The following is a 22242-nucleotide window of genomic DNA, read 5'->3' on the forward strand; positions in this document are numbered from 1 at the left end:
AGCAAATAAACTCACATTCGGAAGAATAATACCAGGTACCAGGTAAGCACTATGAATGTGTGTGTATGTATGTATGTATTATTATTATTATTATTATTATTATTATTATTTATTTTCTGTTAACAGCAACCTTATTATTTCATTGATGAAAAGTTGTAATTGTGACATATTTCATATTAAATTTATTACAGTGGAAGTTATGCATATACACATACACACATAGACACATACACATATACATTCGCAAACATATAAATGCACACATACACATGTAAATACATATACATGTCTGTGAATAGAAATAAAAGGTGTCTTGGAGCAGGGGGCTCATGGCAGAACAGATAAAAGGTGAGCAGATACATCATTAAAGGAGAGCCAAGCAGGACTGTCAAGGGCCAGGTGTTGGTGTGAAAAAAGGGAATGGCTTCAACATCTCTGGCCATAGTACCCAACAGATCATAGGTCCCACAGTGCCCAAAGATCATAGGTGCCACTGTATCAGAATGCCCAACAGTTCATAGGTACCATTTACTGAGAAAAAGAAGACAGCAGGAAATATTGACCTGAGAGAAAACCATTGTTTTGGTGTTAGAGGTATTAAACTTAAGATGCCTAAGAACATACAATTGAAGATGCTAAGAGATGAGTAGGGCGTGTCTAAAATTCAAGAAAAATGTCTTGGAGATACAAAGGTGTGAGTTACCAACATGTGATGGCAGCTTGAGGGCTGGAGTTGGGTGACATCGCTAGGAAATAAACATTGGTGGGAAGAGAACAGACGCCAGAGAGCTGCCACTCAGAGATGAAAAAAGAGAAAGGGAAACAAGGAAGAGAGGTCATGGGTCACAGAGAGGAAATGGAGAATTACTTTCACGATAACCATGGGGGATTGGGGAGGATAGGAAGAATCAGCAATAAAATATTACTGCCAACACGCCTGCTGCTAGACATCCCTCAAAATGGACACAGAAGACCAGGCAACCGAGAGATAGTCTGAAGGTCGCGCTGAAATGACTTCAAAAGAGAATCATGAGAGCAAGCCTGGGAAACAGGAAGTAGACAAGAGGACTCAACTTCCCCTACCCAGTCATGAGACTCCCCCAAGGAGTCCACAGTAGCAGAAGGAAAGGGCTGGTTCCGGGGCAGATGCAGAGATGGGCCGTGTGGTACGGAGGTCATGCATGCCCCTCTGGTTGCTGCTGTCTACCCAGTGAAGTAGGAAGGCAGCTCCAGGCATGAGCTCAGGTGGGCTAAAGGAGATGTTGGGGATTGAGAATGAAATGCTCTGCCCAAGAGTTTGACCATGAATACAAAAGTGCAATGTAGTAAGACTTCTGAGCAAATTGCCAGGGTGACTTGAGGCAGTGGTTGTGTTTCTGACCACAGTATGGCTGTAGGGTGTTTTGTAGAAATGTTCAGATATGTGAGCTCATGTGGGCATGCCAAGCAGGATAAAGGCAGAGTTGGAAATCCGGAAGACTAGCCTGATGAAGCAACAAAGGAGCAACACAGCAGAGACCGAGTCCTAAGAAGGGATTGTGGTGACGTAGAAGCTTCAGTGAACATTGGCCAACCCTTAACTGGACTAGACACCAACATGGGAAGCAGCAGGCATCCTTTACCTTGGCTAATGACTGGTTCATGGGGGTAGACAAAAAAGTAAGAGGACGATTGTTTTGATGTAGATGCAGTGAGATTGCAGTGGTTTGAATATGCTTGGCCTCATCAGAAATGGCTCTATCAGGAGATGTGGCCTTGTTGGAATAGGTGTGGCCTTGTTGGAGGAAGTGTGTCACTTTGTAGGTGAGCTTCAAGGATTCCTAGTGCTCCAGCTCCACCCAGTGTGGAAGAGAGCCTCCTCCTGGCTGCCTTCAGAAGACAGTCTCCTCCTGGCCACCTTCAGATCAAGATGTAGAACTCTTGGCTCCTCCAGCACCAAGTCAGCCTGCATGATGTCATACTTCCAACCATAAGAGTAATAGACTGAGTCTCTGAAACTACTTTCCTTTATAAGGGTTGCCTTGATCATGGTCATGGTGTCTCTTCACAGCAATGAAACCCTAAGACAGAAAATCGAAGAGTCTACGGAGCTAAGCATTAGAGGGGATTTACTGGACAGGAGGAGGAAAGGTGGCAGGAAGAAAAGGAAAGGGAAGGGAAAGTTAAAAGATTTTCTTGATGTCACAATATGAGGTCTAAACCAGAGGTTTGCAGGGGTTGCCTGAGACCATTGGAAAACACAGAGATTTATACTACTATTCATAACAGCAAAATTACATTTATAAAATAGCAACAAAAATAATTTTATGACCACCACGCCATGAGGACTGTGTTAGGTCAAGACATTAGGCAAATTGAGACACTGCTTTAGACAGTGCTTATATTGGGGTTTGGAGAGTTTGAAGAGAGTCATTAGAGAGAGAATCTCTGAGGATAGGGTGAAGAGGTGTAATGTCTTAGACATAGGGGTCTCCAGCAGGTGGCAGTGATGAGTGTTGGGGGACAGGTGGTGGATGAGCCAATATCACTGACTCTAGCACTTGCTATTTCTCACGGATCAACTCTAACTCTAACCAGACTTCTAACTCCATCCCCTTCTGAAGTTGTGCCCTTTAAGGTCATGTTCCAAACCCAGGCAGCTCCCTCTTTATCCTCACTGTCTTGGGCTTCCAGCGTACCCTGAACAATGACACCTTCCTTTCCTTCCTTCCTTCCTTCCTTCCTTCCTTCCTTCCTTCCTTCCTTCTTTCTTTCTTTCTTTCTTTCTTTCTTTCTTTCTTTCTTTCTTCCTTTCTTTTGCCCCCTAAACCCCAAAGATTTATCTATTCATTCATTTATTTATTTATTTATTTATTTATTTATTGTATATGAGTACATTGTAGCTGCCTTCAGACACACCAGAAGAGGGCATCAGATCTCATTACAGATGGTTGTGAGCCACCATGTGGTTTCTGGGAATTGAACTCAGGACCTCTGGAAGATCAGTCAGTGCTCTTAACCACTGAGCCATCTCTCCAGCCCAACACCTTCCTTTTGAAAGTGGTTTTGTTCTGGCTGCTTTGCCTCCTATCTCCTCAGTCAATTCTTCTCACCTCCCTATGGGCTCCTCTCCAACGCTACATTCCTAAAGACCACTATGTCCCCAGTACCCAGGCCAATGGTGTGTCTCCCCTGTTTCTCCTCTCAATGCACCTGCTTAGTGGAATGCAGCTTGCTAACTCTTCTTCCTGCCATGACAGGTAGGCATCTGGAACCAGATCCTGATATCCCTCCAGCAGCAAAAGTGATCTGGGTGAAATACATCAGCTTTTCCACATTGCTAGTCATGGCCAAGCTAGTTTTACCTTGACTATTGTAGGAGTTCTTACATTGGGACCCAGAACAATGGGATGGCATGAACAATGTGAACTTCCTGCAAGTCTTCCAAGTCATGTTTAAAAGGTTAGACAGAGGTGGAGAATAAAATACTTCTCTTTGCTTCCTTGATTGAGATAGGGTCCTCCTATGTAGCCCTGACCGCTCCAGCCCTTACTATAGAGCAGGCTCACCTTGAACTTGAAGTGTCTCTTGCTTTGGCTTCCTGACTCTTAGGAATGGGCCTTGACACTTGTGAACATGAGCAAATACATATCATAATAATATCAAATAATACCATAGTTATCTACTTCTTCCTCCTTCATTTCCAAACTGAGTTTCCGAGACTTCCTTAGGTTACCTTGAGTCCTCAGTCTCTCAACCCTCATACTAGTTGACTGGTCAAATCACCTCAATGGCTATTGAGATAAGAAATACCATCGGAACGACAGTACCATGCTCTCAAGGTAAAAATCAGAGCCAGCCTAACAGGGTACAGATCTCTCATCAGTACCGAACTGCAATCACAATGCAGTTATTATCAAGTGGCCCTGAGAAAGTCACTTCCCTGTGTCTATTAGCTAAATGCAGACAATAACTGTCTCATTGTCCTCATAGTTGCAGTGAGGAGTTAGTACATGAGGTGTTTCCCCCACCCTTAAAAAGCTGTAGGTTTGAAAAAATAATGGCACTGAGATGTGAATAATGCTGTTCATACTCAAATCCTGCATCTCAGAAGCTCCTCACATACCAGGGCTAGAGAATGGATGAACAAGCTAATAAATATTAGTGAGACGAGAGAAGCCCCCCCACACACACACAAACTCATGGGTACACACACTCACACACACACATACACACTCATACACACACTCACACACACACATGTACACACAAACTCATGGGTACACACACGCTCACACACATGCACACTCATACACACACTCACACATGCACACTTGTGCACACACACACATGCACACTCACACACACCCACACACCTAGCTCATCCACGGAAATAGAGCAGATAAACTCAAACCCCGCCATTAAAAACAAGTTTCTAGTCACTCGACAGCTAATTCTGCCCCCATTTCAGGCAGGAAGAAAAGTTTAAGGGTCATAGGATGTGCAAACAAGAAGAATGAACTGATTTAAAGCACAAAACTTAAGTCTTTATATGGGGTATAAAACCAGGGCACTTGAAAATCACTACCTTCTTTTAAGTCATGACTCCTGGAAATAGTAAACACAAAACAAAATAAAACCTAAAGTAAATTCTGCCTCCAAGCCAGCCTAAGTCAGAACATAAACCCTTCTGTCTAACACGAAAGGAAAAGCCTGCCCACGAGTGGCCTCACAGCTTGGTGATTCTCTTCTCTCCCTCCCCTCTGAGGAGAGACTTGCCCCAAATATGAGATTATCCAAGGGCAGGGCAGCTGTAGTTCCTGAAGAGAACACGTCCCAGATGGTTCAAGTTGACTTCCATCCTCCATGGCTTGCAGGAATAGACCCAGCTCCTTCTCCCTAAGAGCTTGGTTAAACAGGTTAGTTGGGCAGTTGGAACCTAAAAGACCTCAAGGAGGTTCAGAGTGGCCTACAAGATGAGCAGTAGGACCACTGCCTGGCTGACTACAGCGACCTAGTCGGGAAGGTTAGTGGATACAGACACAAATTCCTCTTCACTCCTCCCGGTCTCTGGAACCACCCTGTCCCCAGGGCCCACCCACTCTCCATACTCACTCCCACTCCTTGCGCCGGGCCTGCGGGGTGCTCTGCATCTTGTGTGCCTCGTGGGCCTTGATGATGTCCCGCTGCTCGATGAGCCCCCCTCGCCTCCGCTTCATGACCTCTGGGCTCACAGGGAGGAAGGGACTGGAGCCTGCATCCAGCGTGGTGCTGCCCTCCCAGCCTGGGCCCTCGCCCTCCTGCACCGGGAAGAAGTTGTCGAAGCCGGACACCGCAGAGCGCGGGGAAGCAGGCAGCATGCCCACCTCGTCGGAGGCATCGGCCTCGAGCAGGGCACACTGCTGCGGCCGCCATGCCTCCTCCTCAGGCAGAGCCAGGACGTGGCGGCGCCTGCCAACAGCCCCGGGCTCAGGGCTCCCTCCTGTAGCCGGGCACAGGGCAGGCTCGGGCAGCCTTCGGCCTGGGCTCAGTCCACGCATCTCGGGCACCATCACAGAACATTGCTCTGCCAGGGAAAGGATGGGCAGAGACAAAGGGTGGGGAGGAGGAGGAGGGAAGGATCATGGGCACAGGAAAATAGAGAAGAGAAAAAGATTAATGACACCGCCCCTCAAGGCTCAATACTGCTTCCTAGGCCTGGCCAAGAAACTGGCAGACAGGCCGAGCTTGGTTAAAGATGCTAAAATCAGTAATGTTGACAATAGACTAGTGTGGGTACCAGACTCACCGGGCTGCACAGTTTAAGCAAAGAAGACTTCATGCCTACCATGAGACACAAGTTCCGTGCAGAAGACAAAGGTTACATGATTACAGATGCTACTCCTCTGATCACTGGACTACCTTCCAATAAACCCATTGTGAGGAGAAAATATTGGTAGCATTTAATGACTAAGTCACTGAACATCACCACCTAGCAACAGTACACTGTACAGTGCAACAGGTTTCCCACACGATTATGGGGCTGGGAAATGTGGTTCACTGCCACTGCCCAGAACAATAAGAGGAACATACCAAGAGCCCTGAGAAAGATCAAAATTCTAAAACCAAAGTACAATTTCTATGGAATGTGTGCTTTCACACCACCATTCAAAACAGGCCATCAGTATGGACATAGGAGACAAACATACCAGTACCTTTTACAAAGAGACGACACCATCTCAGGTGGGCAGCAGTGTGGCTGAATGAAAAGACTTTTCATCACCCCTATTCCAGTTTCCCAGCTCCTCTGCCCTCCTGGCTGCCTGCTGCTATTCGACTCCTTGGGCCAGCACAGAGTAGGCATATCTTGTGTCTAGGTTCCTTCCTTTTTTATTATACACACATCCACCTCAAGATCCAGAGAGCATTACAGATCCAGATGCTCTAATGACTCCCCAAAGCCAGATTCTCCTATTCCAGGCCAAGAAGAATATAGTCAGATTTGCTTTGGAAAGAGTGCTTACCACGTGCCAACCCCAGTGTCAGGTATCAAGCATCTCAACATGAGCCAGACACCATCCATATCATACCCATTGGGACACAGGAAAAACACTGACTCTTCACATGGCATGATGGGCTGTGACGACTGTAAGTGCTCAGAGGAGGACCACATTATGTACCCAGTGTAACCAGGAGAGCTGTATGGAGGGACAGGACCCTGAAGCTAAGTATGGACAGATCTTTCTGGGTAAGGGCCAGGAGATGGGGGCCAGAGATGGGGATGGAGAGAGTCACAGGTAAAAGAGTAAATATACATGCACAGAGGAGGATTCAAGGAACCCAGAGGATATGTGTGGTGGTTTGAATACGCTTGGCCTGCGGGAAGTGGCACTATTAGGAGGTATGGCTTTGTTGGATTAGGTGTGGTCTTGTTGAAGGAAGTGTGTCACTATATAGGCAGGCTTTGAGGGCTCCTAGTGCTCAAGCTCCTCCCATTGTGGAAGAGAGCCTCCTTCTGGCTGCCTACAGATACCAATCACCTCCTGGCTTCCTTCACATCAAGATGTAGAACCCTTGGCCTCTCCAGCACCATGTTTGCCTACAGGATGTCGTGTCTCCTACTATGATAATGAACTGAACTAATGTTTACCTCTTTAAGAGTTGCCTTAGTCATGGTGTCTCTTCACAGCAGTAAAACCCAAACTAAAAGAATGTGGAAAACATGTCTTTTATAAGCCTGGTGTCCTAATAGTCCTTTGTACTTCAGAGGACCTCAGCTTTCCACCTCAAGATGCTACTGCCTGCCTTTCAGCCAGGAGCCCCACTCTTGAAATGTCAACATCTTCCACAAGTGATGTATCACTTTGGTGCTAAGAACCACCATGTGTTCTGTGTGCTCAGAGGAGCCTTGGCATCCAAAACATTCAAGTAGTATGGAATAAGGCTCCATTGCACACTGGGACCATGCTGGGAACACTGAGGGAGTATCCTTTTAGAACCCTGCACACACCTAACCCCTAGCTATCTCCTGCCTTCCCTAATATGAGCCATAAATCAAACTGTAAACCAGAAAAGCAAAGAACATGGAATAGTCATAAATTTTAATGTTCAACCATATTACTTTATAGATGAGAAGGGTAAGGTCCAAGAAGTAAAGAGACCTACCAAGGGCCATACCCATCCAGGGGCACACTGCTGTTATGTCAGAGCTGGGATAGACTTAGACTTCAAGTCTGAGTTCCCAGTTGTTTTTTTCATCATACTAATCACACTGCTTGTGCTTCATGAAGCAGAATCCAAAAACTGCTACGCCCACCTCCTCATCACTAATTAACAGATCTATTGTAAGGAAAAGCCCAGTTGATGGGATGGCCTTAATGCATGTAAGAGAAAACCTGAAGTAAGCAATAGACCTGTGCTTGACAAAAGAGCTGGCCCTGAGGTAGCACCTTCATTTTCCTTCCTTCCTTCTCCATCATCTTTCCAGCCTGATACTCAAGCTTCTGGGAGCTGAGTTGAGCACGGGTCGACACTACACATTTGATCACCAAGGTTGAGTCAAGCCGAAGGGAAAGAGGGAGGGGAAGGTGCAGGCTAAGCTTAATAAGGAAGAGAATCGAAGGAGAAAATATTTTTCAAATCTTGCCAACAGCTGGGTGGGCCTCTAGAAAGAGTGACTCATGCTCCTCACGTTGTCATTCTGTCTCTACATTTGATGGGTTTTAAATTTATCCTTTATTCCTACAATGTTTAAATGTCTCTCCCCCACCATACACATGCATGCTCCCCTCCCCTAACAGCTCCCACTCCCTCTCCAGACTTTAGCACCTCCAGCAATTCCAAGTATTCTTGGACTCTGGTCTACAGTCTCCTCCCCCCTTCTAAGTCCATTGTAGACAAGGCTCTCAGGCCACTAGCTCTCCCAAAGCAACCAGAAGCCAGCGTCTGGCTTTGTCTGTCTGTTTCCCAACCATCCCCACCCCCATCCTTCCTGGATTTCCCCTTCCCAGACACTTTGCCAATCTAAATCACATCTTTGCCAGAATTACAACAGCAATAATATGCACGACAGAGCTCTGGCTTCAACAGAATCAATTTACAAATATCAAAACATGAAATTATCTCATCTTCCCTTTAAGAATTCTTGTTAAGCAACCCTTCTATTATTGATATAAATGTTCATCATGGGAATCTGTCACTCCACCACTGCCAAGCTGGCCAGTACCCTGGTCTTGCTGTTGCCACACTCACAGAACATCTTCCCCATCCAGCAATTCACAAGAGACAGCTTGTATCTTCCAAGAAAGGGCACTTGACTCTACCCTATTCTTAGTCTTCCCCACCCCCATTCCCAAACACCGTCTTTCCTTGCGTTTCTTGAGAAGAAGAATTCTATCTTGTCTATCTGTTTAAATCAGTAACTAGTACTGAGCTCAGCATGGAATAGATGCTTAGATGGTCTTTAGAGCTGTTTCCCCAATATTCTGGTTTCCCCTGACCCACAAGAACAGAGAAGGAAGCACACTTGACTTCTAGTGGTTAAGTTTAATGATTCTGGGCAGCAGGTTGTAAATAGAGGTCATAATAGTTTTAATGAGAAATGGTCCTCACAGTCTCGGGCATTTGAATACTTGGTCCCACATTAATGGCTTTGTTTTGGAGGTTTGGGAGGTTAGGCCTCATTAGAGGAAATACATCATTGGAGACAAGCTTTGAGAGTTTAAAGACAATGCACCATTTCAAACGTGCCCACTCTATTCCATGCGTGTTCAAGATGTAAACTATTTTTCTTTTATAGAAACTAGATTTCTTTTTCATATAATATCCTGATTATGGTTCCCCTCCCCCTTACTCTCCTCAGTTCCTTCCCACATCACCTCCCATACAAATCCACAAACGGGCATGTAAGGAATAATAATATAATAAAAATACAGTAAGATAAAAGGAAAACAAACAAATTGGAATAGGACCAAACAACCAAGAATTAGAGCCAAAGAAAAAGCACAAGAAATGTATATAGATGTAGAGACACACACGTTTGTACACACAGGAATCCCATAAAATCAGAAAACTGGAAGCCACAATATATACACAAAGGACCTGTAAAATCAAGGAAAGAAAGTCCCTGACTTAACATTATAAGGCAAAGACCCTCCAACAATGCTGTTGAGTTCACTTTCTGTTGACCATCTTCTGCTTGATATAGGGCCTACCCTTAAGACTGGTTTGTTTTCCCAGTGAGACTCCTCTTGACTTCCAAATCCAGCTACTATATCCACTCTACCATCGTGATTCTCTAGAACCCTAAGGCCAAATACACTCTTCATTTTACATGGTGTTCTATCACACAATCAGAAAAGTAACTAACATGAAAATGATAATGTATTGCTTCAAAATGAAATGTCCGTGCAGACTTTCTAGAGCAGGGATTGACAAAGCATTTGAAAGTTTGTAGGCCACACAGTCTCTGCTTTGACTACTCAAACTCTGCTGTTACAGCACAAAAGTACCCTGGCAACATGTAAATAAATAAATAAATATAGGTGTGTGTGACCATATTTGAATAAAACTTTATTTGAGGGCTGGAGGGTTTAGTTGGTAAAGTGCTTGCTGAACAAGCAAAAGGACCTGACTTTGGATCCTGGCACCTTGGTTTAAAAACATCCAAGCACAGTGTGTATCCCTATAATCGCAGTGTCAGGAAAGCCAAGATGGGAGAGCCCTGGAACTGGCTAGCCAGTCTAGCCAAATGGGTAAGCTCTGAGTTCAGTGAGAGACCCTGTCTCATAAGATGGGGGGAAGGGATAGCATGACGGCTCAGCAATTAAGAATGCCTGCTTCTGTTGCGGAGAACCAGAGTTCACCTCCCAGAACCCTAGTCCAGAAGTTAACAACTACCCATAATTCCAGTTTCCAGAGATCTTTCCTGACTCTCTCTGTGGAAACCCACACATGTGGCAAACACATATATAGACACATACACATAATTTTAAAAATAAAGGGTGGAAAGAGATTGAGGAAAACATTCATCATTAACTTGTGGTCTACACACACACACACACACACACACACACACACATGCTATAGTCATATAGTCTAGTATATATTGGCAGTTTACTATATCTTTTGGGCCCCATCGTTGCCATTCAATCTGAGCCATAAATGAAATAAATGGAGCCTGGGAAACAGAAGCCACTGTGAGCAGAGCACGTGAGAAGCTAGTTTGCTCTATGTAGCCCTCACCTCAACTCTCTAAAGAAAGAGGATAGACTACTGCTCTGAGCTACTGGCTGGAACAGGAGCTAATGACAGCTCTGAGGCCCCCTTTTACTCTTAAGTCTTACTTCCCACTGTCTTTTGTTCTTTGTCTTTCCTGAACAGTTTGGCTAGATGGCAAAGACTTTTTTAACTTTGAGGCATCTTCAGGAGGAAGAGTAGTTAGTGCAACCCAGAAGCTCCAGATAGGCTTTTCCCCTTTTAAGAAGGGCATGATTTGTTAATGAGAGATTCTCTTCTCTTCCCCCTACCCCTACCCTATTTAAGAACCCTGTACCACAAAGATATTATGCCAATGAGTATAGTCCTGCTTGGCCTGATGTCATCTCCCCACTCATCCACCCTTCCAGAATAAAAGTCAAAATATTCATCTAGAAATGAATAGTATATTTTTGTTCCATTCTCCTGAGGTTTGCTTAGTACTGATGAAACTGTAATAGACTGAGAAACAATAGCCCTGTGTTCCCTTGGCATATTGGTGCCTCCCAGGCAGGTGAGCCCACTGTGTTAAAGACGTTCTCCACCTCTCCTTGGCTCATGGCCATCCCAGGCCCATCCACTACCACTCGCCTTCTGATTCCTCCAGAGCATGTGTGTCCTTCAGCAGTTTGTGAGAAATGAATATACCAGGAAGCCGAGAAATTACATTCTTCTGAAAACTGTCTTCGTACCCTCAAAGTTTTGAGTCCAGCAATGAGGAAGACATCTCCCTTATACATACTGCACTAAGGACCACTGCTGGGAGGCAGTGGACAGAAATCGGGCTGGTGGCCACTAGGGGTGAGTGGTGAGCCCACAGGAAGCCATAAGATGGCTCCCCGTGGGGTTGGGGATTTAGCTCAATGGTAGAGCGCTTGCTTAGCAAGCCCAAGGCCCTGGGTTCGGTCCCCAGCTCCGAAAAAAAAAAAAAAAAGAAAAAGAAAAAGAAAAAGAAAAGAAAAGAAAAGAAAAGAAAAGAAAAGAAAAGAAAAGATGGCTCCACGTTATCCTCGACTCAGTACCATCTGTCTCTTCAGGCAGGAAGAGGACAAGGGGGTCTCAACTTTCAACTATTAAAACTTGGGACCCACAGGAATGTTCCTGAGCCTGCCTGAATCTCTCTGTTCATGTGTGTGAGTGCCAGCAGATGTCACATGTGGACATCAGAGGACAAGTTCCTTTGTCTATATCCTCCATATTGTTTGGGATGGGTTTCTCTGTTGTCCCCTACTACATATGCCAGCCTAGCTGGCCCACAGGTTTCTGGGTATTCTCTTGTCTCCGCATCCTATCTCATGACAGGAATGATAAGATAGCAAGCTCTAATATCCAGTTTTATTTTATGTATATTCTGAGGATCCAAACCCAAGCCCTCATTTCATGCAGCAAGTGCTTATCCTCCCTACCCAAGTCCTATATATTCAATAGCCATTCCTTTCCCCCAAGAAATCTTGTCTTAACACATTACAACTAAAAGCATCATGCCATCCTGAGAGGTTAGGCTAAGTTAGTAAGAGGTGTCTCCCTCAGTGAACTGGAGCATTAAAAGCTCAATGAGACACAATGTCATTAAATCATTCCCAGGTGTCTTGTGAAATTAATCTACTAAAACACACCTAGGGGAGAGCCCTTGACCCACCCCCAACTCCCTGCAAAGCTCCATCCTCTCCTGGACTAGAATCAGCTTTTTTTCTAACACACATTCCCCTCCATATGTCCGTGTTGTTATGGTGACTGTTTCAAGGATGGGCTAATGTCCAACAGCAATTTGACAGGCTGGTACATTTGAACATAAACCAGCATCCAAGGAAAACACTCTGCTTCAGATCTGGAGTGTTCACTAAGTCTGCCTGAGTCTCTATGGACTCAGTAGAAGGAATCCACAGTCTGCTGTCCAAAGCTCTGGTCTAGCCTACAGTTCTGCCACTTGACAGTCAGGCAACCTCTGGCAATCTACCTCTCTAAGACCACATTCTCCCCTGCTTCAAGATCACAATGATAGACCATGCACTGCACTGAGAGACCTGTCACAGAAAGTAGAAGCTTATTGAAGATTGTCACTCGAGGGTGTCCTCTGGCCTCAACACACATAGATAAACATTGTACATCCACATAGCAGTACATACATACATACATACACACACATACATGCATACATGCATGCATACATACATATATACATACACACATACATACATGCATGCGTGCATACATACATGCATGCATGCATACATATATACATACACACATACATACATGTATGCATGCATGCATACATACATATATAAAATATACAAAATAATACATATTAGATATCTTTTTACTATGCTAAATTTGTGCAAAAAGACAATGCAAGCTAGGTGGCCTTGCAAGGTGGGAAGAGTCAAGCCCCCAATGTTCACAGTCATTCAGAGGCCCTGTTCTTGTCATTCAGTGCCTCTGCCATCATGTAGGCCAGGACCAAGCACAGTTTTCTCTTAAAATGCTGGACGGTAAATATTATAGATCATGCAATCATTCATTGCCTCTCAGAGTCGAAGGCAGGAATGCACAAGCAAACAAGCAAAGCTGTATTTCTATAAATCTTTATTGACAAAATAATCAGCCATCCCTGCTAACCCTTGAGCCTGGGACTTCAGAGTACACCATTGGAGGTGTTTGGGGGTTGTTTTACCCCTCCTGTTGCCTCTCCAGGTGAGAGAAAGAAACAAAAAGCACCTTAGAAATGCTTCGAAGAGTTACATGCAAAGGGTGGTGATGAGTGTCACTTCTGTATGCTGTCAACCATCACTCAGTCACCTGACTCTGCTCAACTGCAGAAGAACAGAAATGTGTCCTACTGTGTGCCAAGAAGGAGGAGGGATATGTATAGACACTTTCAAGCTCAATGTCACTCTATTAATATTTTTAAGTAGGATTTTGCTATGTATCCCAGGCTGATAAAAGTGATTCTTCTGCCTGAGTTGGGTTCTGAGTACTAGGGTCTGAGGCACCATGGCCAGAGCTATTTTCATCATGATACAGTCACAAAAGCAAGTATGAATATAAGTCTTCCTGGACAGAAGAAATCTGAGGCTGAGTATCTCGTAACTAAACTGCTTGGAGCAGGACTTCCAAAGTTGGGCGACAGCATTTGCGTGCACGCACTAACACTTCTTGGAGAAAGAACCCAAAATTTTGTCTAAGCACAACATTCCATTTGTTTCGTGAATATCTGTATTCATAAGCTAAAGGCAAATTTCTATTATGCTTTTAAATAAATGTGTGCACGAAACAGTGTTTCATGATGTAAAATTTCCCACCTAGGACATCATCTCAGTGCTTGAATTCTTGCAGCTTTTTCTAGTATTCTGGAATTTACATTTTTAGATTGCAGATTCCCAACCTGAGATCAATTGCCAAAAATGGTCACACCATAATATATATTTATTGATAAGGATATCCCTATAAGCATGAGGGGGAAAAAGAGAAATTTAATGCTTTAATAATCAACCAATGCTCTAGAAGGCGCTAATATTTGGAAAATGAGCCCTCTGAAACTTAAAACATTGGTAGGTCCTGATCAGTTACACAGAGGGTCGTTCACATCATTGACATCTCACTATAAGCCCTATGACACCCCTCATACCAGCCCTTAAACTATAGGAAAGTAAAGACCATGGCTGCTTTGTTCATCACCATATCACCAGCATCCAGCACTTGGAGACCTGTGGTAAATACTAAAGAAAGTCTTGAGGAGAGACAAGGGGTGAGGGGATGGAACCACCTGGGGGCAGAAGGTCCAGCAGACAATGTACAAATCCACTGCAGCCTCAGGCTCAGACAAGGGAACCCCCTGTCTGTCAACCCTTCACAGCAGCTTCTTTACTCCAGTTTTAGTCCCAGGATCACTAGGACCACTGTGTAGCACCTCAGTAATGTCCCTCCCAACCACACAGGCCAGGGTTATGGGAGATGATTTCTCAGGGGAGCTTTTCCTGTTTAGAAAGAAGTGGGCCACTTCTGCAGTAAAGCTACAGACAGCCCCAGTCTCTCTAACAGGATCAGATCACAAGCATGGACTTCCAAAGGCATTAGTGCACAAGTTCTCTCTCTTGCTGAGGTTATAAAATGTCCTCTAAAATCTATGCAATAAAGAATTGATCTCAAGCCCATTCCAGGTGTGGGGTCAGAATCCTTAAGATGTGAAGCCTAGTTGGAGAAAGGGAGTTTGGGGAACTCCTTCCCCTTTCCTCACAGAAAATGAGTAGCTTCCTCCACGAATGTCCTCCTGCTATGATGCGCTACCTCTTTATCAGCCTAGGAGCAGTAGGATCAAGCATGTGTGGACTGAACCTTCAAAACTGTGAGCAAAAACCTTTCCTCTATCCAAGTTGATTAACTGGGGCATTTTGCTATAGGAATGCAAGTCCAAACCATTAGCATTCAAGATCTATAGCCCTCCAGTCCTTTGCACCATAGCCAGATGTAAACCACTGTGAGGGTGACCATCTCTTCCAGATGTTGAGCTTCACTCCCCGTCAGCCCAGCAGGACCTCTATCTCAGTACCAGATGACTAGTCTGTCTCAGAACCCAGCCTTCGGCCAGCCACTTTCTCAGCTGAGAGCAGCACACAGAAGTTATAAAAGAGGCTGACAGCTAATGTAATGCTGCACATTCAGGAGCTGAGGGAACAGGGGAAGCCTCCTCCACCACATACCTGACCTCAGAAGCTTCTAGAGTCTGTCGTTCAGCACTCCTCATCTCTGACTACTCATTTTATACTGAGTCCTGGTCATTATATATTTTATCACACAGTCTTTAATAATCATATTAGAACTAACCTGTTTCTCAAGCCAACGAATTCACTGAGAAGAAAATTTACATTTCGAAGTGATAATATGACCTTTGTTTTGCTTTTGCTTTTTTAAGTGTTCTGGTTGGGGATTGTTTTTGCTTTAGCTTTTGTTCTTGTTTGGTTAGGTAAATGTAGCCTGGTATCCTGAAGCTATACACCACGGCATAAGGAATCACAAAGCCAGACCACACCAACAGTTACCACCAAATGATACACGCCTGGATTCTTCCAACAAGCTGAGAGACTGTAATGGATGTAGATCCGGTTATGCTCCAAGATCTTTCCAGCCCCATGGCTGTGAATGTCTGGGCAATAGGAGGCAAGACTCTTTCTCTATGGTGGGAGACTAATTAGACTAAGCCAGGTAAGGTAAACCTGTTGCTTTGCTAGAGAATAATTAGAAAAGGTTGTGTGCCTATTTAAAAGGCAACGTAATACACTATAGCATTTACTAGGAACTGTGAGAAAATTCTTGCGGTTTTTAAGAGAAGGCTGAAATAAAGAACTAATCCCTCTGTGTCCCTGAACAATGGCCTCACAGAATGATGCTGCACCACCACCACCACCATCATCTAAGAATGTAGCCAGTCTATAGAAGAGGGGAGGTTTAAGAGAATGGCAAGGGATGGGCAGACAGCCACCACGGTCATTCACTCTGGAAACAATCCTACTGGAGACCACCAGGAATACAAGCTGAACCAGCTTGCAGTCCAAAGCAGATTTGAGATAGATTCTTCATTGCTTTCACCACAACGCATATTAACTGAAGAAGATCCCATATCCAGCCTTCCAAATCTAAGCCTTTAAATGTTCCATGGCCAACAAAACTACTCCTTTGGTCACACCAGGAAGCAAACCCTTTCACACTCATCCATGTTTCTCAGCTGTGATTGACAGCTACACATAAACACATTAAATCACTCAAGTTGGAATCCTAGCTCTAACAATACTGGGAATAATAGTCAAGTAGCTCATCTGAAGTCGGATCAAGAACAGTTGGGCAAACAGGAAGTTTTAGGTGGGAGAGTGCGTGCTACAATTGGGTTCTATAGAAAGGGACGTTTTAGCAAACAGAGACACCCCTGTCACCATACCCACCATCATTAAAAGGTAGTTTATATTTACTGAGTTTTTGCCTCATGATGCCCACCGTCTTTTCAGGAGTCTCAAGCAGTAGATTCTTTGAATTTTCATTTAATTATTGAAGAGGAACGGTGTGAGACAGCTGTTATTATTAACTCAGCTTTACAAATGAACAAACTGATTCTTCAAATCCAAGCACTCACAGCCATCAATCCGGATCTGGCTGGCTGACTCTGTTAATTCCCTGCTGTAATCCACCACACCATGCTGGGCTCTAAGACTGGTAGTGAGAACTTTCTTTTAGTTCTAAAACACTCGTGCAAGACTAGAAAGTCCTGCTCATTAACAACCACCCAATGTAGAGGTGATTGTATAGGACGGTCACAGGAGCAGCTCTGAGAATGCCTGCTCAGGTGGGGGGAAAAAGGAGCAGATTGTCCCATGTCATCCTGTCAGTTCCAGGTGAGATCCAAGTGACAACTCTTCTTTTGGGGGAAACCAGAAGCAAATGACAGAATGAGTCCTGTTATCCCCCGCCTTCTTTCCAGGCCCCTGGGTTCTCTATCTTACCACCATCTACCTCTGGCTCAACCTTCCAGGGTCCTCACACCACCCTCTAATTCTTACTAAATTCTCATTGTCTTCTTCCTACTCTTCTACAACAGTATCCTATAATTATGATGCCCTGTTGTATTAATCCTCAGATTAAGACAAGGAGGGGACTGTTTTCTGACTTGTGAATTGAAATATAAGAAATGCCCTGTTTAATTATAAAAATGAATATATAATGAGTTATGTTAGAAAATTTTTCCTTGCCTGGAAATATATAACTAAGACAGGGTTGGTGGAGATTTCCTACAAGCCCAGCACTTGGGAGGTAGAGGTAGGTAGAACAGGAATTTAAAGACTCTCTTCGCTATATGTTGAGTTTGAAACTAGTTTGGAATGTGTCTCAAAAGGAAACAAAACAAAGGCAAAAATCGGGGAACCCATGACCAGACAGAGGAAATATAATCAAATGAAGGCCATACTACCTTCTACCGCTGTTCAACCAAACTTCAGTCCTCAAGGCCAGGCTCCCCATTAGATGTGATGTGAAAATTTCTTAAGTAAAGTGGCACCCTCTAAGGCGCCAGCATGCCAGGGCCTTTTGACAGCCAGGCAGTGTGATTCTAAGGGGTGAGAAATGAAGGAAGTCTCTGCTAGCCAGTGCAAGAAAGACTTGTTAAAAAACCAAAGAACTGCTACTCTCTCCTCCCACATGTCTTTGAGCATGTTAGCTTGTTTTTTCCTATAGAGAAATCCCTAGCATGTCTTCAATCTATAGAATTATAGATAACAAGGACATTCTACTTCAAGAAGCCCTCCCGTATCATATAAATTATAAACTACCCCCTTTTGAGTCAAGCAGCAGGCAGGCTTTACAAGCCTTGCTAGCTACTCTTCTCAATAATCTACCAGCTTCTTCTAAGTGAATGGAAGCATTCGATCAGTCATCCAGTCATTTAGTTACTTGATACATTTATAATGAGTATTGTGCTAGCACCCGGACTAAGAACAAAAACAGTTAACAGAGTCTGACATGACAATATGATTAGTGCTTCAGTGAAGGAAAAAAAGAATAAGGTGCCTACAGGGCCTTGGGGAGTTGAGGCGACTACCTGGAGGATAGGACAATAAGGCTGAGAACTCCTTGTTACATACAAGTAGGCAAGGCAGAGCGGGTGGGAGTTGGAGTGGGTTGTAATTTGAATACTGTATCCGGGGTTGACTTCATTGAGAAGATGGTGCTGGTGTATATTTGGAGGAGGGGAATAAGTACTTGAGATTCCCAAGAAAGCAGAAAGGCTATGCTATGCCTCACTAGAGCGAAAGGACATACCCAGAGCCATCCTGAACAGGTTAGATGTTAATGTGGCTGCACTAGAGGTGGCAGAAGATGACATCAGAGCTGGCATGTACAGGGAGATCATGGAAGGTCTATACCTGCTGCTCTGAGTAAGGCTGCCTGAGACTTTTATCAGCTGTGGCACTGTTCTGCTTGGCTGCTGCTGAAGATAGAGTGAAAGAGAAGTGAAGAAGAGGTAGACAGGCTGTTTTCTCTTTCTTTCTTACAGACGTGGTGAAATAGCCTGACAAAAGCAACTTATGAGAGAAAGGACTTTCTGGGTTCTTAGTTTCAGGTTCATGATAGCAAAATCACAAAGAGAGATTTGAAAGAGCTGGTCATAGTACATCCACAGTCAGAAAAAAAAAAAATGAGTGCTACTTTTCAGCTCGCTTTCTCCTCTTTTATCCATTTCAGGAGCCTGGGGAATTGTGCTGCCCACAGTGGTCTTCCCACACCAATTAACATAATTAAGATAACCTCAGATCTTGTCAGAGACCTTTTTCCCAGGTGATTCTAGTTTGTGTCAAGTTGTCATCAAAGAAAACTAATCATCAGAGAGAACAGTTGACAACTTTCAGCTATGCAGCAAAGTATATTTGCTTCATCTCTAGAGCTATAGGGGCCTGAGCCATGGGAGCTCAGCATGCTCCAAGAGAACATGGAGGCCTATCAGGACCAGGGATGATAGAAAGAGCACAGAAGAAGCCAATCCTTACTCATGTAGCCCTGAGCTGTTCTGTGTTCAGCATATACCTCCTCCCCAAGGAGAAGTATGGCCATTTCTCCAGCTGTTCTGAAGGGACTCAGAGACCCAAACAAGGAATTTGGGCTGATGCACCAGGAAGCTCGAGGCATGAAATGAGAGGTGGGTGCTTGAGCAGCTGATGCTATCTAGGAGTGGCCCCAGTATTCACAAAAGTCACAGTCAGTTTGAAGGCATCCCCAGAGGCTCCGAAAGCCTGGTGCCCCAGCCTAGCACCTGGCTAGACAAAATCCTGAAGAAAAAAAAGAGATAGAAAAAAATGGTAGTCGATGTGTACTTAGGCAAGGGAATGCTAAATTGGGGCTTAACTAGATCTTTGGATACAACTAAAGGGGAAAAAACATCTATGGATTTGGAATGAATAAGCTGGTTTCTATTAAAGTGGTTTGGGACTCAGAAATTGAATAAGGTTCTAGAAATAATGAAAGCTATATTTTTATAACCCTCAATATGTGAACTCAAATCTTCACAAGGATATATCACTGAATAGATTGCCGAGATGTAGCCTAGAACTAAAGCAAATTAAATCTCATATTCTTTATGAATCATCCGTACTATGTACACTCTGTAGCAGCGAAAGCTGAAAGTCACAAATGAAAGCTTTTACAGTCCTCCAAGTCACATTTCATAGAACCTCTCCTCCAGTTTCTGCACTGTGAATTTGGGTCACCATAGCATGGATAACCTTGGCTTTATGCTAAGCAATGGGACCTATGACATCAGGATTCAATGTAGTTGTTGATTTTTGTAGTAAGGTCCAAACCAGTGAAAATCATCAATAGCATACTACTATGGGGGAATGTCCAATGGGACATATCTTAGGAAAGGTCAGAGTAACATTTGTCAGTCACCTTGAGGTGTTGCTATGGTTTTAGTGTCTCTCCCCTAGTTTCACATATTAGAACCTTAATTCTTCAAATCTGGGATCAAGAGGGGAAGTTTCATGGGAAGTGTTTGGGTCAGAGGTGGATCCTCATAACTGGACTAACGGCTTCCAGTGAACCGTTTTCGAGCTATATCCCTGTGCTAAGAGATGGGACGTTGCTAAGCAGGGCAGCTCCTTACATTTGTCTCTTTCTCATTCGCCTGTTGGCCCTTGCCTTCTACCACAGGTTGACACCACGTGAGCTCTTCTCCAGAAGCCAAATAGATGCTGGTGTCACGGTCCTAGACTTCTCAAGCCTTCCATACTGTTAGCCTATTTAAAGTTCTCTGTGTATAAATTATCCATCAGGTATTCAGTTCCAGCACAAAACAACAGACTAAGGCAGAACTTAGTGCTGAATGTGAGGTAGAAGACATTGAAGATCTGCCCAGCTCTCCTCCCAGCTCTTGCTCCAGTCAGTTTTGCAGCATTCCCTGCATAGTCCCTCAGGCTGGGTTTGAACACCTCTGTTGACAGAATCCCCTTGCCCTAAAGGCAACTAGTCTAAGTTTAGATTAGCCCTAGTACAAAGCTGGTTCTTATTCATAATGGAAATGGATGTACGTCAACACAGAAATCAATGGACTACGAGGAAAGGCAACCCATTCCCCTCTGGTCACCCCTGAGAAACAAGAAAGAGAAGATGTAATCTCCAGTAGAAACAATGAAGCAAACCCAAAGCTCCACATGTCTGTCAGAATAGCTCTCCCCTGAAATGACACTGTGTTTCCCAGTTGACTCATAGGACCTTGAGGGGATTATGGATCCTCCTTCTGCCTTTTTTCCTTTAAAAAAAATAACTTTGTGCTTCCTTCACGGTGAAAAGCTAATTGTAACTTTCCTGCCATCCATTACTGACTGACTGGAGTTATTTTGGGAAGAATAACTCCCACAACTTTAAGGAAGGGCAGAAAGGTCACGGTACTGAGAGGAATCCTCAGAAGCTTGGAAGATAGACAGGAGGGTGTTCTGCAGCTGACTCAGGAAACCTCTGACCCTTGATGGGGCGAAAAGGATGTTTAAGGGTGGGCTAGAGAGGTGCTTGGCTAATTGAAGTGAAAGTCTGGGAAGCTCCTGCTACATTTTAACCAGTGAGACAGAACAGAGTTGCCACAGTGAAAGGTGATCCAGGCCAGGAAAGACAGAGTAATGTTGGAGCCCTTATGGAAGCCCAGGTCTCCCATAGCAAGGACAAAGAAGGACAGCATCCCTCACACAGCCTCTCCAGCTGCCAGAAGACCTCCCAGGCAAAGTCCATCCTAGGTATCAACCACACTCTCTGGTCCTTCTTTCTGCTGCTTCTTCTCACCCTGGCTCTGCACTGACCAGCCTGATATCCTTAGATAATTTAACTAGACCGTATGTTTTCTCATGTACAATCTGAGACAACTGTCCTGTTTCCCAATATTTATGTTCTTTTCATTTATTTATAATAATGGTTTTGCTTTCAATAATTTATTTTGAAGATTATCTTAGACAAAGTACAGGAAGTCACTTCCACAGATACAAAGATCCTGAAAGAAATATCTATCAATATAATTCAATTTATGTTTTTTATACCTACTCTGGACTTCCAAGGAATGTCATGGAAACACTGGCTCTTGAACTCATTGGCTCTCTGTATGGGATGGGTAAGAAAGCTGTCTCCCCATCCCAACTCCCAAATGATGGGACAGCTTCATTGCCCAACAGGGCTCTTAGAAGCCCACCAGCTGTAGGCTCCTAATAGCCTGTAAGCCCCCATCCCAGAAGCCCGGGGTTGAAACAATGAAGAACTAAGTCCCAGAATCATGACGAGAGAGGAAGGAGGCTTTCCTGAGGTAGGCACCAGCCTGAAAAGGTGGCATCAGCACTGGTAATGTCCAGCTGGCTAACTGGTTTGTTCTTGTTTCAACAGCATCGGCCTGTAAGGGAAAGAAAAGGAGTAGCCACAAGCTTTGGTTCAGTTGCTAGGAGAACACCTACTACCTCTGGGGTTACTTTCTGCTCCCAACCAATAGGGAAAGAAGAGTAGGTAGGACAATAGAGA

The 22242-nt window shown here is 44.3% G+C and overlaps 1 protein-coding gene across 13 annotated transcripts in view; it reads right to left on the bottom strand.

Annotated features, from left to right (window-relative positions):
* Cacna1e (calcium voltage-gated channel subunit alpha1 E) overlaps positions 1-22242 on the bottom strand; it is a 488748-nt gene that overhangs the window by 386919 nt on the left and 79587 nt on the right. For all 13 annotated transcript variants that reach the window (XM_039091008.2, XM_039091012.2, XM_039091010.2 and 10 more), the window contains exon 2: positions 5095-5545. In XM_039091008.2, the coding sequence (XP_038946936.1) occupies positions 5095-5531 (437 nt within the window). In that variant the 5' untranslated portion in view covers positions 5532-5545. The remainder of the gene's footprint in view (positions 1-5094; positions 5546-22242) is intronic.

This window comes from Rattus norvegicus, chromosome 13 (assembly GCF_036323735.1).
Source record: "Rattus norvegicus strain BN/NHsdMcwi chromosome 13, GRCr8, whole genome shotgun sequence".
Lineage (NCBI taxonomy): Eukaryota > Metazoa > Chordata > Mammalia > Rodentia > Muridae > Rattus > Rattus norvegicus.